This window comes from Callorhinus ursinus, unplaced genomic scaffold (assembly GCF_003265705.2).
Source record: "Callorhinus ursinus isolate GAN/ISIS: 27379988/994484 unplaced genomic scaffold, GSC_fseal_2.0 scaffold20, whole genome shotgun sequence".
Taxonomy (NCBI): Eukaryota; Metazoa; Chordata; class Mammalia; order Carnivora; family Otariidae; genus Callorhinus; species Callorhinus ursinus.
In genome coordinates, this window is record NW_027397082.1 from 4,947,847 (window position 1) to 4,965,664 (window position 17,818).

Here is a 17,818-nt window from a genome sequence, read left to right on the forward strand (position 1 = left end):
TACTCCCCTTTTCTTCCTCTCCTGTTATCTTCTTCTTTTCCTTTTTTCTTAAAATATGTTGCGTTATTTGTTTCAGAAGTACAGATCTGTGATTCAACAGTCTTGCACAATTCACAGCGCTCACCGTAGCACATACCCTCCCCAATGTCTATCACCCAGCCACCCCATGTCAGGGCTCTTCTGCCTCCTTGTCACCGTGGCTGTCACCCTGGTATGGAGGCACCCAAGTCTGTTTCTCCTCCTGGATCTCTCCTGTGAACCCCAGGCTTACATCTCCAGCCCCCTCCTGAGAGTTCAATGGCAGCAGGTTCACCTGGAGTTCCCTCATTCCCTTCAGCCTCCTTGGTTCACCAGGGCTCCAGGTTTCTGGGAAGGGGGCTTTCTCCTCTGGGCTCCCAAGTGGGGGCCTCTGGTGCCTTGGGTCCTGCTCATGCCATGACCGTTTGGCTCGGTTCTCCCTCGGGACGGCTCATCTTCCTCCATCCCTTTCCTCTGCCCTTGTTTGAGCCGTCTTGCCTCTGCTCCCAGACGAGGCCTGAGGCTCCTCCTCAGCCTCCTGGCTTCCTGTCTAGTTCGGTGTGCTCTGGTCAACCCCAGCTCTGATTCTGCCATGCCCCTGCCCTCCAACCTTTAGGGGTTCCGAGTTACTCACTCATTAATTCTCTCCCTTCCCAGGGTTCTCTTCAGCCTGGTTCCAAACACCTTCCCAATCTCGTTTCTCACATTTCCCATTTACACACTCAGTCTCCACCCCACCCAATCACTTAGCATCCCCGCACAAGCCCCACGTTCTCCTACCTCTGAGCAGCCTGCAGTGCCCTTCCATCCTTCGAGGTCCTGGCAGCTCCCTGTCGGTCCTTCGAGTCTCTCCCTAGCCCTGCATTCCTTCCCTTGCCCTACCATCCAGCACCTCTGCCTTCTCTGGCCCCGAGGGCGTTTCCTGGGTCCCTCATTCCCATGTGATAAGGCAGGTATTTATGTATTTGTTTGGACCCTACCTTGTTTTAGAGAGGACACAGTCCGGCTATACGTTTGTTTTGAGGGCTTGCAAATTAAAAAAAAAACCCGCCCCCACAAAAAGGCATAACCTCCTAGGTTGTGAGTTATTTGAAGGCAGAGACATAAAGGTTTCGTGTCTGTGTCACCAGCACCCGGCACATAGTAGGTGCTCAGTGAACATGGAGTGGATGGTCGAAGCAGACCTCGTTCCTGAGCAACACCCTGGTGCTTGCCCCTTTCCTTCTTCTCTCTGACTGAAGTTGTGTCTCTGATCACCACTCAACCAACAGAACAAGAGTGCGCCTGTCGCGGCTCCTGTGAGCACCTACATCTGTAAGAATCGTGCACACAGTAGGTGCTCCAGTCAGTGCCGCCTGAACTGGGATTATGAAAGAAGGTTCTCATAATCTCTGCCTTTCCTTGATGTCAGGCGATGGGAAGGGGGTGACCCTGGGGTGTCCAACCAGAAGACTCCGACCACCATCTTGTTGACTCCGGAGAGGAAGTTCCACAGCTTTGGGTATGCCGCCAGGGACTTCTACCATGACCTGGATCCCAATGAGGCCAAGCAGTGGCTGTACCTGGAGAAGTTCAAGATGAAGCTGCATACCACGGGGGTAAGCTAGCCTCTCCCTGGCCCCAAGTCCTCCGCATTGGAGAGCCAAGGTCCCTCCAGCCCCGAGGTCTTCCCAACCCAGGAAACCCTCAGGCTTCTCCCGAGCAGAAAGTAACATCCATTTACCTTGATTTTAGAAGCAACCTGGAGCACACAACACTTTTGCGGAATACACGGCACTTTCTGATACACACATGGGCAGGGAGATATTCAGAATATTTAACAACGTGTGTGCCGTGGACACGGGCTGGAACCCCGGCCGAGGGGGCTGGGGGCTCCCTGCTATGCCAGGAGATCCCTCTGCAGTTGCTGGGTTGTGGGGACATCCGGGGATTCTGAAGGCAGGCCTTGGGGGCTGGGGGCATTTGGGGGACCCAGGGCAGTGGCGATTAGCTAACAAGTTTAGAAGTAAACCTGTTGGCGGAAGCAGCAGCTCAGGAAATCAGGTGCCCAATTTACTGGAGGCTCGACTCCCAACATGCCAGTGTTCTGTAAGCTGTCTACGTCAGCTAGGCCCTCTCTCAAGATTCATGGGAAAGTTTGGATCACAGGATGGGATTTTTTTTTCGGGGTGAGCATTACATCCGACAGATTTTCCTTAATTCTTGGTACTTAGAGAGTCAGGCCAGCGATGGGTGTTTAAGACCATGGACCCTGGGACCAGAGGGCCTAGATTTAAATCCTGCCTCTGAAACTTGCGAGATGCTTAATCCAAGTGACTTAACCTTTCTGGGCCCTGTGTGGAATAGAGACACTGACAGGGCCTTCTTCGCGGGCATGGTGTCAGGATTAAAGGAATCAAAATGCCTAAAGCTCTTAGAGCTGTGTTGATACTAAGTTCTAGTCAGTTGCTCGCTCCTATGATTATTGCTTTCATTTGTCTGCTGTTAACGTGCTTGCAGATGACAAAACACATGTTAATGGTGACCCTGCAGCCATGTGAAGCAGACAGGTTCCTGCTAGAAATGCATCCTCCCCGTTTCCCCTGATGGCCGTCACCGCCCAACAGCAGTCTTGTGTGGTGGAACACGGGAATTTCTTCCGTTTTGAGTTTTTTGAGTTCTGACCCTCTGGCTTCCTGGTGGTTGGTCCCCTTTCTGAACCCGGGAGTTGCCCCCACCCCCAAATCTGGGGTGTCTTTGTTGAGCACCGGGGATGGGATGGCTGGCTGGGAAGGGGCGGCTTGTGCCGATGGGTCAGGACAGCTGACAGGCTCCACGAGGCCGCTTTAGTAGCTTTGCGCCCCTTCACACTCTAACGGCAAGGCTCATTAGCCAGCTGGATCAATCCGGAGGCTGATTTCTTTTTTTCCCCCTGGTAGTAATGAGCCTCTGGGTTCGGGCTGCCTTGGGGGCTTCCTCCTGATGTTCGCTCCCACTCTCTGCCCATCGCCGCCCTGTGAGCACTTTTCTTGTCATTTTTGAATGACCCCAGTCCAGCCAGTGTCTCACAGGCATCCTCTACCCAAGGACCGGACTGCTTTAGCTACTGGCAGAGGAAGGGGGGTGGTGATGCTGCACTCCCAAGAGACTTAAGCACAGGTCTTAAAATAGGAACTCTTCTATTTTGGCGACTCGGTTGGCAGCTCATCGGGGAATGAAAGCTTCATGTCTGTTTAGCATCATGCACGTCAGCGAGTTGGCGTGATGCTTTCGGCCTCTGCTGGGGGGCTCCCGAGGGTGACCATGTGTGTCCAGGTGTGGAAATAGTGTGTCAACTGCATCAGCAGTGGTGCCTGCTTCCTCTCTCTCCTCCTGGGCTCTGTCACCTCCCTGAAACCTCTGCTTCGTGAGGATCCAGGAGAGAGAGAATGAGAGGGAGGGAGGGAGGGAAAAGTGAGAGGTAGGGGCTGCAGGAAACAGCCAGGGCCCCTGACGCAGTAAGGGGACGATGCTGCCAGGCCCCTTAGCGGGAGATAGTGGAAGACACACTACCCCAGTCTACCAAATACCAGGAAACAGACATGTGGCTCACTGGCTTCCCCAGATCTCCAAGTAGCAGTTCCCGAAGCCACAAGGCACGTCTCTCCTCCGTCGTCTTTACTGTTCCTTCCTCTCCCCAACCAGGACCTCACCATGGATACAGACCTAACGGCAGCAAACGGCAAGAAAATCAAAGCCCTTGAAATCTTCGCATATGCCCTGCAATACTTCAAGGAGCAGGCGCTGAAGGTAGGACCATGTGCCAGGGCCCCGGGGCAGGGGGAGGCGCACCTGCCAGCCAGGCGAGCAGGCAGGGCCTCAAGGGACGAAGCATAGGACTTACATTCAGAAAGCAGGATGCACCCTCGTGCCCTGCTGGCAGGAATGGAAAGTGGGGCAGCTGCCATGGAAAAGTCTGAGAGTTCCTCAAAGGTTAAACACAGGGCTACCACATGACCCAATGATTCCACTCCTCAGCATATAACCAAGAGAAATGAAAGCGCATATTCACACGAAAACCCATCTGTGAGTGTTTACAGCAGTAGTATTTGTAATAACTAAAAAGGGGAAACAACACGAACGTCCATCAGTGGATGGATGGGTTACTAAGTGGGTCTATCCCTACAAGGAGCTATTAGTCAGCCATAGAAAGGAATGACTCACGGACGCCCGCAACCACATGGAGAAAGCTTGAAAACATTACTCTGAGTGAAAGGAGCCAGCCAATCCTGTGTGATTCCATTGTAAGAAATGTCCAGAGTAGGTGAATCCCCAGAGAGAGGAGGTGGATTGGCAGGTGTCGGGGGCTGGGGGAGGGCACACGAGTGACTGCTGATAGGAATGGGGCTTCTCTTTGGGGTGACGGAATTAGAGAGTGTGCTGGTTGCACAGCCTTGTGAATACAGTAAAACCCACTGAACTGTATGCTTGAAAAAGGAGAATTTTATGAGATGTGAATTACAGCTCAGTAAAAAAGACAGGCAGAAGACATGTGCGGCAGCTGTGGGGTCTCAGGCGAGGTGCTTAATTTCTCCGACACCCACATTCCTAACCGGAAGAGTGGGGCAGGTTGTGTACCTCGTGGGTTGTTTAACCAGACATGAGGCACCTCCCTCAGAGCTGGGCACAGTAAACTCCTGGCAAATGGTTGCTGTCATCCCTCCTCCCTGTCCCCCCAGATCCCAGGGGAGAAGCTGGTGCCTGAGTGAGCCCCTTGGATGACTGTTGCAAAGTTTGTGCAGAGATGGCCCTGGATGGGGAAGAACTGGCTGATTTCTAAGTGGAATACAGATGTCCACTCGGTGTCTCCGTCCATGGGCATGGTGATGAGTGGGTGTAAGTCAGATGCCTAAAGAACCTCGTGTACTGAGCTTTATCCAAAAAGAATTGGGAACTTTAGAAGTATTTGGTATTATGTGATCACTATAAGAAATTCAGTGAACTCTAAAAATAGGATAGAGTTCTAGAAATAGGGCCTGAGGGAAACAAAGACATGAGAACGTAATACTGCTTTCATCCATTCAAGCACCTTTTTCTTCTTCTGCTGCTGCTGCTGCTGCTGCTTCTTCTTCTTCTTCTTCTTCTTCTTCTTCTTCTTCTTCTTCTTCTTCGGCTTCTTCTTCTGCTTCTGCTTCTGCTTCTTCTGCTGCTTCTTCTTTTTTTCTTCTGCTGCTGCTGCTTCGTCTGCTTCTGCTTCTTCTTCTGCTTCTTCTTCTGCTTCTGCTTCTACTTCTTCTGCTTCTTCTTCTTCTGCTTCTCCTTCTCCTTCTTTTTGGAGTATTTTTTGTGTGCCAGATAGTTCTGGCAGCATTGAAATAAACAGAGTGTGAAAGGAGTGTGTAGTCAACAGATTGGTGTTGTGAGGGGGTCATTGTGGGTGTTTGGTGTTTGGTGAAGACAGAGGTTCTGCCCAGTGGGCTGCAGTAGGGAAGGCTCCCTGGAGGAGGTGCATCAGGGGCCTCTCCCTGGCAGCAGCTGGAAGGGTGGGTGTTTTGAGCTGGTGGAATGACACAAGAAGATCACAGGGGAAAGGAAACACAGCAGACAGCTCTGGAAAGCGGGCAGTTTGGGCTGAGAGAAGGGCAGGGCTGTGGGATCGAGTGGGAACAGTAAGCTTGGGTCGAGATCTTGCAAAGCCTCAAATGCCAAGCTAATGAACTCCTTGGGTCATGGGGAGCCATCCAAGGATTTCTAATAGGGGAATGCCATGGCCACAGAGATAGCATTCGAGGGAGGGAGACCACAGCATCCCCAGGGCCTGCAGGGTGGAGGAAAGCCCTACGGAAAGAGCAGACTCAGATCCTGAAGGAGGTGCATCTGAGGGCTCTGAGACTCGGAGAGTGGGGGGGGGGTCACTTGGGGAATGTGAAAACCAAGAAGAAAGAGGGGGCCAGGGCGGAGGGAAGAAGTAGATTCTGGGAAATAATTCTTCCACTGGGGGCGGGGCGGAGAGGCACGAGGACAGAAGGAAGGAGGGGGAGGGAGACTGAGTGTAAAGGAGAGCACATGATTCTAGGCAACAGAGCGGACTAGGAGGCGCAGAGATGTGGCCCTCTGCCAGCCCGAAGAGCAGGGATCTCAGAGACATGGGCTCAGCACCCGGCAGCCCAGACAGCCAATGAGGGACTGTCTGCCTGTCATGCCTGTAGACACCTGGAGAAAGTTGAAGCAGCAGAGGGAGGCCCATGACTCCAGGGCCTTTGGATTAGGAGGAAGAAGCATGGGGATCTGGGGAAAATTTAGGACCTGAGAAAGTCCATGACATTGGCTTGTGTTTCAGGTTGGTCAAGGGGAAAAGAGTGAACAGCCCATCTCAGAAGGGGAGGGGAGAGATGGAGGGGGCAGAGGGCCAGCAGGGATGTGTAGGAGGGTGTGTGGTTTCGAACATGTCAGCTCAGCCGAAAGCTTCGGGAACCTGGTCGCACATTCTCCCAGCAGGGATCATGCTATAAAGAAATTCCATGAAGAAAAGCTTTTTGAGGAGATTTATAAGCACCGGGGCTCTACACGAGAGAGCTGGCTGGTATCGGAAGGACAGATGGGTTCAGAGGAAGGGACTGTTGCACGTCAGACCAGGATAAGCAAAATAGAGTATGTACTAAAGCAGCATATCTCAGGAATCACAGGCATGAAGCAGGCTCATCATTCATGAAGGAAAGCAAGTGAGGAGGGCCTGACATAATGAGATGTTTAATTAATGGCAGGGTCCTTTCCCTTTTAAGCTGTACTCCATCCACTGGTAAACAAACAGCTTTAAACAACCTTCCCTATGGCCAGGGAAGCCCATCGTTCACCTTTTGAGCCTTTTCCTGTTTAAAGAGTTTAAAATAGCCTGGATGGTGCTCCGCAGCCTGCTTAGAACCCTTCCCAACACACATCGCTACTCACCTGCCTTTAAAGCCCCGTGCAGACCTGCAAGGAAATAAAACATGATCAAAACAAAACAAAACAAAATAAAACAAAACCCGCTGTTTCACACAGAGATGTTTTTAAAAACATGTTTTGTTTTTTTTTTTTAAAGTATACTAGATGTACTTAACACTGCTGAGCTGTGTGCTTAAAAAAAGGTTCATGTGGTAGATTTTACGTTATGGGTTATTGTCACAATTAAAAAAAATGTAAAGGGCAAAAAAAAAAGTTTACTGACTGGTCACAGAGGAAGTTAATTCCGTGACACGGTAGCTCTGTCCCAAGGTATCTACTGAAACAAGAGAGGAAATGAGATACCTCTCAGAAGAAACAAATCGCCAGCCTGTTAATCTTCTGAAACCTGTCCCCAGAACTGACTCAGACGCAGATGTGCATTGGTGCATGTTTAGGTTTGATTTCAGATTTGTCTGCTTTATGTGGCATCCGGAGGGGAAGGGTAGGAAGGAGCAAGCTTTATCAGAGGTCTTCTCTGGGCGAGCTTCTTCCAGGTGTTTTCCATCTCCCCAGAAACACAGAGCGTTACTTTTATTCTCCCCATTTTATAGATGGGAATACTGAGTCTGAGAACTAATGTAGAGACGTATTTTGTCTGCATGGACTTGGTGTGAACCTCTGATGCTTCTGCCCATCCCTTTTAACCGTGTGGTTCCTGCTGATGTGGTTTAATCTTAACCCAAAGCTAAGGGCGGCATAGTTCTTGCTTGGGTCATGTCGTTCATATCCCTTCCGTCCTGCCAGGAGAACTGCCCTGAGGTGCTGGCCTTGCTGTGCTGGCAGAGGACAGTGACATCTCTGACAACAACTGCCACCAGGTGTTAAGCAGCAGTGCTATGGGGCAGGCCGTGTTCTAGATACGAACCACATGTAACAACTTAGTTAAGACCTTGGCCTTTAGAATTAAGATATAACTGGGTCTGGGTCCAAATTTTGGCTCTGTTACTTTCCAGCTGTGCAGTCATCAGAAGGTACTGCCTGTATCTAGGACTCAGGTTCCCATCTGTAGAAAAGACACACAGTTATCATCTCTTCCTGGTGGGATCCTGGAACTAATGGAGAGGAGGTATGCAAAGCGCTTACCACAGAGTAAGCTCCCAGTAAATGTAGCTCTCAGAAAATTATCACTCCTCCCAACAACAGGATGAGCTAGGTATTATTATCCCCATTGTGCAGATGAGGAAACTGAGGTCTGGGAGGCTGTTACTTGCCCTGTCATATGACTCAGAAGTGGCCAGAGGCCTCTGACCTGCCTGCCTCCTGCTTGCAGTCACGTTCAGTGAGTGAAAGGAGCAGAGCTCCCTGCTTGTGGAATAATCAGGAAACAGACCCTTGCTCCCTGACACTGGTAAGTTCAGGAGGCTGTAGAGTAGATGCCCCAAGAGTTCATGGCCAGGAAGCCTGGAATTCTCCGTGAAGCTCTAGGAGGACCAGCTGTGTCCTCTTGACCTGCTGCATTTCCCTTGGCTTTAGGAGCTGAGTGACCAGGCGGGGTCGGAGTTTGAGAACTCTGATGTCAGATGGGTCATCACAGTGCCTGCCATTTGGAAACAGCCCGCCAAGCAGTTCATGAGACAAGCTGCCTATCAGGTGAGTGTAGGGGTGGGGCGGGTGGCGGCCCAGGATGCCCACGGGGGTGACTGTCACCCCACTCAGGTGTCTCCAGCACTCAGGTCTCCCTGGCAGGTAGTGAGGGGTCTCCCAGCCCAGGGGACATGAAGCCTTCCTCCTGGGGGAGGAATGGGGGTCAGGTCCATAAGGGTTGGGCTGGGCTCGATTTTCTTTCTGGCATTATACCTTCTACACTGTAGGTTCCCCAGGGCTAGGATTTCAAACTGGGGTACAGAGACATTTCTCCGTGGGTGAATGGAACCTCAGGAAAAAGCTTAGGCAATACGAATGTTTGAAGAAGAAAGGAATAAAAGAGAAAGCCGATGGCTGTGCACCAAGCACAGCAGCTTGGTATAGAGGTTGAAATCTGCACCTGTACAGCTGGGACATAAGGGAAATAGAATGATCTTCTACACGTGTCACCTTGTGAGTAACACGGGAGCACATAGGGTCAGGGGGTGGTGAGGGCGCCAGACCTACGTGGTGGCAGACACCTGGATGAGGGCAGTGGCATGGCTGAGGAGTGTGCCAGTCAGCATGGCGCCATGGACAGAACATTCTAGTGCCAATGGCCAGCCCGTTCCTCCTGGGCGTTGGGGCATCCCTGGTACCATGCACCTCATGGCCGCCAAGCCTCACACTGTCCGCAGGCCACGTGTGCCATGATGGGGCTTCCACGAGGGTCTGACTTCATGGCAAGAATGGCTGGCCGTGCTGACCTACCATTCTGACCCCCAGGTCAGAGCTGGCTCCCACTGTACTTAATCCCCTGGGTTAATGAAAGGCTACCCTGGGGCCTGGGCCCACTCTGTGCAATGAGAGTCAGTTTCCAGAGCCTTCAACCTGAGCTGGGCTGGGGAAAGTCACCAACGTAATAGATGTTCCCTTGCCCGAAGCCACACCTCCCAGGGGACAGCCACCGCTCCCGGGGGACATGTCTCTGATGTTGAGTTTGTAGCCATAGGTATGAACTTTCCTTTCAAAATACCTACCTGGATACCAAAGGCAGCAAAATGGCCATGGGTACCTTGGTGTCATGAATTGTACTCACCGCTTGGAGCTTTACCCCAGGTGACAGGTAGAGATCCAGGGCGAGCAGTATCCCTGCCCCACCCCCACCCCCACTCTCCCGGCTTCCCCTTCTTCCCTCCGTGGCAGGTTCTCCTCTGCTCTCCCCTTCAGCGTGAGAATCTGGCTCAGTCTACGTAGCTGCCCAAAATAGATTTGTTTTTATAGGGATGAAGGAAGAGGGTGGAAGTTCCAGAAAGAGGCAACTTCTTTAAAAAGGAAGAAACCCAAATGCAGTTTTGCTGTCCACAGAGCCCTGGGCATCCTGGAGCTTGTCCACAGTGCCAGCCTTCAGGCAGTGTCCAAAGACGGGACGCCGGGACATGGCTGTCTACGAAGACACAGCCAGCATTCTGACTTTGCACAGGAAGGAGACTCAGGATTCAGGGCTTTGACTTTCATTTTCCCACAGGAAAACTGCAGCAACAAACATGTGACCCGGAAAAGGGTCAGTTCTTATTTTTAGCCTGAAACAGAAAGAGGTGCAGGGACGGGGAGATTTATCAGGGCTGTTGGAGCCTTGGGCTGGCTCTGCCTAAGGACTGCCTTTCTGAGCAGTGGGGCCTGGCAGGGAGGCCCCTCATTCTTGGGGCGAGGAGGAAACCAGGCAGATGGAGGTGTGGTGCCCTCCAGGGTTTGGCGGAATCAAAATGGCACCTCAGAGGGGTGAATGTAACCAGCATTTAGGGACATGGGGACTTTTCTTTCTGAAGCCCAGAGTTACTCTGCAGCCTGCCCCATCCTTTGGTTGTTGGGTAACTTCTGATGGGTGTGGCGTTCGTGCAGCTTAATTTTTGGCTCTTTGTAATTCTGATTTGATACTTGTGTCGAGTTTAGTCACTGAATGGCCTTCAAGATGGCAGGGGCCATTCCATCATTCTTGGTTTACTCATTCATTTGTTCATTAAACAAACCCATACTGGGGTCTTCTGTGTGCTGGGACATGGTTGGTGCTGGATTCATATCCTGTGTACCACGATGAGGCCCCACTCTCAGGTTGCTCATAGCTGAGTGGTTCATTGCAGCCTTTTGTACTTCAGGGAGAGGGGCAAAGGGAGTTATGGGGCACAGCGGCTTTGCCGACTAGTCTATGGAACCTTTACCTCGTCTTCTGGAAGAGTCCCCATAACAATATGGAAATGAAGCGTGGCCAGAATTAGCATCTCTTCAGTTCTCTCTTCTCATCCTCCATTAATTGTACAGAATAAGAAAAATGTGTACCTCTGATAGTTAATTTTATGTGTAAACTTGACTGGGCCAAGGGGTATTGAGATATTTGGTCAAACATCATCCTGAGTGTTTGCTGTGAGGGTATTTTTGAATGAGATTAACATTTAAATTGACTGACTAAATAAAGAGATTGCCCTCCCTAAGGCGGGTGGGCCTCATCCAATCAGTTGAAGGCCAGACTAGACCAAAACTGCCTAGAATAAGAGGGGATTCCTACTGCCCACCTGCCTTCAAGCTGGAACATTGTTTTTCTCCTCCCTTTGGACTCAGACTGAAACAGCTCTTCCCGGGTCTTGAGGCTGCCAGCAAGGGAACTATCCCATAAGCTCTCATGGTTCCTCAGCTTGCTGACTGTAGATCTTGGGACTTGTCAGTCTCCATAATGGTGTGAGCCAATCCTTTACAGTAAATCTTTTTCTGTGTTTACATACATCCTACTGGTTCTGTCTCTCTGGAGAATGCTAATACAGAACCTGAGCATAAAACATAGTTCTTGGGTCAGCCAGCTTCTGAGATCTGAGGATGCCCACCATCCCTTGCACCCAAAGTGCTGCCCATCAGCCTGGCTTCAGAAGGAAGAGCTGGAAGGATGAGGTAGGATGGTACTCCATCAGGGCAGCTGGGAAACTGGTCACATTTCCCCTGCTTGCACGCAGGAAATGGAGTCCCTCCTTCAGGCCCGTTGGCGGCCCCGTGAGCCCAAGTTCATGGCACAGTCAGATAGGGGCTGAGCTTCATTCCTCCGCTGGCCTGGTGGAGGGGGAAGAGGCCTGGATGCAGAGCAAGAGACGAGGCTCTGGGCAGCATCTGTCATGGAAGAGGCAAGCCTGGAGGGGCTGATTCTGGGGCCTCCACTCAGAAGTGTGGGATTCAGTGCTGAGGTTGGCGGGGGTTGCGGGGCACTTTATGGATACAGTTTTATCTGTGAAACTCCAAAAACTCCTCTCGTGTCAAATGCTTGTTGAAAAAGTGGGTTCAGTCTCTATGTTTTATAATTCACGGCCGCAGGGCCCCGTTAGACCCTCTCAGAGCATTTGCTGAACAGCCCGTAGCAGGAAGAAGAGCTGATCCCTCTTCTGAGGCCTTCAGGAAAGACCTAGAATGGGAGACAGTTCCACTGAGTCTTGAGGGGTAGTCATTGTGGGTAGGAAATAGTCCAGTTGATTTCTAGAGGCGTTTTGCCGGAAACGTGTAACCCTAGTGGGTTCTGGAAACCTGCCAAATAAAAGACGATCCCTCATGGAGGATGATCTCCCCTGATGTGGAGTTAACAGTTGGTACTGCAGTGAAAAATAATCACATCAGGGGCTGGGGGGGACAGAGCAGCCACAGTGGCTGACGCCCAGACCCGGTGCAGCTGTAGCCCCGGGCGGCTGGACATGTGGCCCGCAGAGTGTCCCCCCATCTGGCCACCTTCACGGCTGTGCACGCGTCCCTGGCCGGCTTCCCTGGCTGACAGCAGGGCTGAGGGGCAGACGAGTCGGTATCAGGGCCCACATCCCCAGCCTCCTCGAGTGCAGTTTTCTGCCCCTCCCAAGTAGGGCTCAGGACCAGGAAGCAGGGCTCTCAGAGGGGCTGTGGCAGTTCTCCCGCTGCCCCAGGTTCCTAGAGGACTCAAATGGGATAGTGCGTTCTCGGTGCAGACCCTTTCTGTTGGTAGCCTCCCCAGGTCATGTCAGCAGAAGGCTCTCATTCAGTGTTCTGGAGACAAGGGCCAGGAAATCACAGAATGAAGGCTGGCTGGAGGGATGGTGGGTTCATTCACTCAGCAGCTACCCCCCGAGCACCTGCTATGTGCTGCCCTTGGAAAGTAGCATCTTGCAGGAGAGGCTCGGCGCATCTGCATGATCTGTAGTTGGAGACGGAATAGGCTAAGTGCTCGACGAGCCGGGGTGCAGGGGAGGGAGAGCTCATGTGGAACAGCGGCTGCGAGGTACCAGCTTCAGAGGCAGAACTAGCCAAAGCAGCGAGTGCTCCCCTGCTCTGGTGGGCCCAGGCCTGATCCCAGGGCTCCTGACAGTTGCCCAGGCTGCGGGCTTCTGCTGAGAACTGCAAGTGTTTATGCAGAAAGCCGACCCTTCCAGGCATTGGGTCCTCCTGCCCAGAGATAAAGACATCTGAGTTTTTGAGCGTCTGGCAGATTCTTTTGCATTTCCTCTTTTTCTTGAGGTCCACAAGCAGCTCTGGGACCCCTCCTGGAGAGAGGGACCCTGGCAGAGCCCGCTGCCTCTTCTTGCCTCGATCCTTCAGCTCTCCACTATGGCCCCCATGGGAGTTGCTATTGGGACATGGCCCCTCACTCTCTCTGGCGAGCAGGATGGGGGCTGGTTCGATCAAAGGAGTGTGGTTAGCTTGTCCTGGGCCTCTCACTGAGCTTACCTTCCCCACTCCCCTCCCCGCCTTGCTGGCTGGAGGTCCTCTGCTCCTCTGCTCCCCATGTGTGTCCTCTCCTGGGTGCCATGGGGAACCCTCTGTGGAAATGGGTCGAAGTTTTTGCTGCAGGGCTACCCAGCTGGGGAGGGACAGATGAAAGGCCTTGCCTGAGGGGTGTAGCCATGCTGTTTGGGGCATTTTGGGGCAGCCTGTGTGTCTTTCATGTCTTCAGGATTCGGGAGCATCCCAGGGGGAAGCTGGATTGTGTAAATCACATACCTCAAGTTGTGTAACTGTACTCAATGCTCTTCGCTACTCTGGAATTCTTGATTTGGCTTTCTGTTTAAATACTTCACGTCAGGTTTTTTTTTTTTTAAGATTTATTTATTTATTTGTTTGTTTATTTATTTATTTGAGAGAGAACGGGAGCTCAGGGGGAGGGCCAGAGGGAGGGGGAGAGAGAGTATCTCCAGCAGACTCCCTGCTGAGCACAGAGCCTGACTTGGGGCTCGATCTCAGGACCTTGAGACCATGACCTGAGCCGAAACCAAGAGTCAGACACAACTGGCTGAGCCACCCCGACACCCCGATACTTCATGTCTGCCTTAGAGTGGCTGCTCACGGTCTCAGGGGAGGTGTGAAGAGGGATGAAGGCATTTAGTTTTTCTTCTTTTTCCCTCCCATCCCCCACTGCTGGGTCCAGGCCGGCCGGTGCTCTTCCCGGCCACGTGGAGGGAGACTGCCTGGCCGGTGGACATCCTAGTGGGACACAGGGCAGTAGTGAGCCTTTCCTCCTTCCCACTGGCCCCGGCACGGCCCTGGCGCTCTGCTCTCCTCGCCCCTCCTCCCGGGCTATTTTCCCTTCTGAACTTTGGAAAAGCATCTTAAACATTTTGGCCTGGTTGTTTCTTTGCTGCTAGTTTTTCCTTCTCCCTCACGCTGTTTTCTGGAAAGCTGGACCTGCTAGCTTCTATTCTAGGAGGCCCTTGACTTTACAAACCCACAAAGGAGGGAAAGTCAGTCTTCGAGAGCAGTCCTTTAGAAGGGGGCTCCTCTTGGTTTTATGTTGGATTTATTCTGGGATCCTGGGGCTTAAGGTTCAGAGGTTTCGACTTTCCTGGTGACACTTAGGTCTGTAAACCTTGCTCCCTGTCACTGGGCACTGCAGTGTCAGCTGTCTTGTTGCTAAGGATGTGACCCTGTGCGAGGCTGGGGGAGAGGGACTTTTAGTCCCTTGGGTTGAGAGTAGTGGGAAATCTTGTTAGGCATCTGGATCAGTGGCCTGTTGATGGGCATGCAGGCCTTCTGCACCCAGGGACCAAACTGGTGAGCATAGATGCTGCCCATGTAGTTGGCTAACAGCTGAGGACACAAAGCAATTAAGGAGGCAGTTTTTCTGTGGACGGTGTAGGTTTTGTAAAGTCGGTCTTCTAGAAGGGGTTCTACCACTTGTGAGGCATCTGGTATTGGCAGGGGGGAGATTTAAGTCACCTGCCTGCCAATGGTTTCTCATTAAGTCACAGTTAATTGGTTCATTTGGGGTATGGTTATTACGGAGAATTGTCTACATGCAGTTAGAGGTGGTATACCATCTAGTGCTGTCCCAGATTTACTGGGTAAAGAGATCATACCATGAAACCAGCAGAAGGAGGAGCATTAGAGACACCCTGGGAGTTTTGTCCCAGTTGAAAGGCCTGGGTCCCACCCTGGTACCTGGAGTCAACGAGAGCAGGAGAACCAAGAACCAATTAAAGAGCTGGTCTTCGAGACTTGAGACTGGGTCTGGGCTTGCTCGTCCACGTACAAGGTGGATACATTTGAGCCTAAGACTGTCTGGGTTTCAGCACTGAGAGTCCATGTCCCAGGAAACGCAGGACTACTGGTCACCCTACCTCTCTGAGCTTTGTTTCTTTCTGCATAAAGTGAAGGAGCTGTACAAAAGGCCAAGAAGGGCCTTTGCATTTTTAATATTCTAACCGGAACCCCCTCCCTTCCTTGTCCGATAACTGAATCTTCTAAGCCCCTTCCATCTGTGACTCTAGGCTGTGACTCTAGAGAGGTCACTGTGCATGTGTGACATTAGGCAGACTGTTCACTCCTGATCTACAAGATGAGTCCACTACACCTTATGGGCTTGGTGTTGAATCAGAGTCTCCTCCAAAGTGGGTGTGGCGTGAGGGCAGCACTCCGAAGTTCCCTAGGGAACAGCAACAGAGACAGCAAACACAGTGGTGAAGGACACAGCGCGTCTCTGTCCCGTCGTGCTGGCGATCGGGAAACCCTCAGGGCTTGAACGGCTTCAGCGAGGCCTCACGCTTCAGTTCCTAGGCCACGGGAGGTGGGCAGGGACCTGGTAAAGGGCATGCCAGGCTCAGGTCTCCATGTGCCCTCTGAAGGGTGGTCCCGGAGCCCCCTGGTCAGCTCTTGTAAGGGGCTGTGACTGGAACAAGCCAGGTGTCACAGAGCAGAAGCATGTCTGCTATTAAAGGGTTAACAGCTTTGAATAAAGTTAACTGTCAGTTGCCTTTGGACCCATATTCTAGAAAGCGTGAGACTCTGTCGGATTCCAGGAGGGCTTTCTCCCAGAGCCCCAGAGCCCTCCTTGGTGTGCTGGAGGCACGTCAGATTCCCAGACAGCCAAATCCGATGCTTGCGTAGCTGAGGTCCAGCGATGGCCCATTTGTTTCCTGGGCCACCAAAGATTGGGGTCTGCCTTTAGACCATTTGGCCTATCATAACCAGAAACAGACCACCTGCCTTCCATCTTCTGACAGTTTTCAGAGTTTGGGGTCATTTCCCCCTTCGTGCTGCTCAGTTCTGGGCCAAGCAAATCCCAAATGAAAGAGGCCCCAGGGCCCAGAGAGCCCTGCATTTCCCAAAGGCACCCACACATTTTCTTTGGCTCCTCTACAGTGTTTGGGGACTTGGCCTGGGGCTCATCACCCCATCACCGCTGAGTGGAAGCCCTATGGGGGTCTGTGGAGGGAATTTCCCAGACAGGCAGAGCCCAAGTGTCCCTTCCTGGAGGGCGTCAGCGCAAGGCGTGTGTGTCCTCAGAGTGGTCCTGCCTCTGTCTTCCAGGCAGGCCTGGCCTCCCCCGAGACTGCCGAGCAGCTCATCATCGCCTTGGAGCCCGAGGCAGCCTCCATCTACTGCCGGAAGCTGCGGCTGCACCAGATGATCGAGCTAAGCAGCAAGGCCGCGGTCAACGGGTACAGCTCCGGTGACACAGTGGGAGCTGGGTTTGCACAGGGTACCTCCTGCTCTCTCTCTCCCCTCCCTGCTCTCTCCCCTCCCACCCCTGCATGGTTCTTGGCCCTGATTACTGAAAGGCCCTTAGCACCGTAATGAAGAATTAAGATGCCCCCAGAGAGGTCAGCTGTAAGCACCTCTGTCCTCGGCCCCTCGACCTGGCCTCCCCAGGGCCCCTGGGAGACTCCGCAGTAGTTACCCCGGGGTCATCACCTGCCCGCCCGTGTGCCTTGGGCTGGGGGAGGCTGACGGTGGCCCGAGAGCAGCTCTTGGCCTTATATTTTACTAGGCTCTTAATTTGTCTTGTTCATTAACTGATTCTTAATCTAATCCCACTTGCCTGTTATTAATTCCTCCATTAAGACTGTTGATTTACTGCTGACTCACTCACTGGGGCTGCTTCGTGTGTGGTTAGCTCATTATGTGTCTTAGCCGTGAACCTGGCAGAGTTGAAAATACAGATGAACGGGGCTGAGTCTTCCTGACCCGGCTGATGCTCATTTAGCTGTGGGACGGAGTCCCACCTAGGGGGAGCCAGGATGGGCGTTAAGGAACTTTTCCTCTTTTTTTTTTTTAGATTTTATTTATCTGACAGAGAGACACAGCGAGAGAGGGACCACAAGCAGGGGGAGTGGGAGAGGGAGAAGCAGGCTCCCCGCGGAGCAGGGAGCCCGATGCGGGGCTCAATCCCAGGACCCCGGGATCATGACCTGAGCTGAAGGCAGACGCTTAACGACTGAGCCACCCAGGCGCCGCAGGAACTTTTCCTCTTTAACATTTACCTGTATGCAAGTTGGTCACAGTCTTGGTCCTCAGATCTGTTTTCCCTTCTATCTGGGGCTCTATGAGTAAGTGCAGACACCCCTAGGTCAGGGTCAGAGCTACCAACGTGGGCGAGCACAGGCACTGATGGGAGTGCTGTGGGTGCTGTTCCCAGAGGAGACCTCGGGGCAGAAGGCCACCCATCCCCATGCCCACCCCATCCTGGACGGCCCAGGAGGAGGAGGAGGAGGAGGGGGGAGAACCTTAGCGGGAACTGCCGCCCCCTGTTCCCCCAACAGCCTGGATCCAGCTTTTCCTTGGTCCCCACACCCGAGGCCTGTGTCTGCACTCCCCCACGGCGAGGGGGCCCTGGCTCCGCCTTCACATGGCCCTGCGTCCTCTCCTCCAGAATTCTCCTCTTCCTCTTCACCCGGTCACGCTGCCCCAGAGGTCGCCACTCTGCATTTTCACCCCGAGATGGGGGACTCGGTGAACCTCAGCCATAAGACAGTGGCAGAGAGTTCGCCGGTCCGGTCCCCAGGCTGCTGCCCCAGGCTGCTGG

At 52.7% G+C, this 17,818-nt stretch overlaps 1 protein-coding gene across 7 annotated transcripts in view; it reads left to right on the top strand.

Moving 5' to 3' along the window:
* The window catches only part of HSPA12A (heat shock protein family A (Hsp70) member 12A), a 155,941-nt gene that overhangs the window by 125,543 nt on the left and 12,580 nt on the right, over positions 1-17,818 (top strand). For all 7 annotated transcript variants that reach the window (XM_025881110.2, XM_073904139.1, XM_073904137.1 and 4 more), the window contains 4 exons: positions 1,430-1,616; positions 3,682-3,786; positions 8,434-8,550; positions 16,324-16,495. In XM_025881110.2, the coding sequence (XP_025736895.1) occupies positions 1,430-1,616; positions 3,682-3,786; positions 8,434-8,550; positions 16,324-16,495 (581 nt within the window). The remainder of the gene's footprint in view (positions 1-1,429; positions 1,617-3,681; positions 3,787-8,433; positions 8,551-16,323; positions 16,496-17,818) is intronic.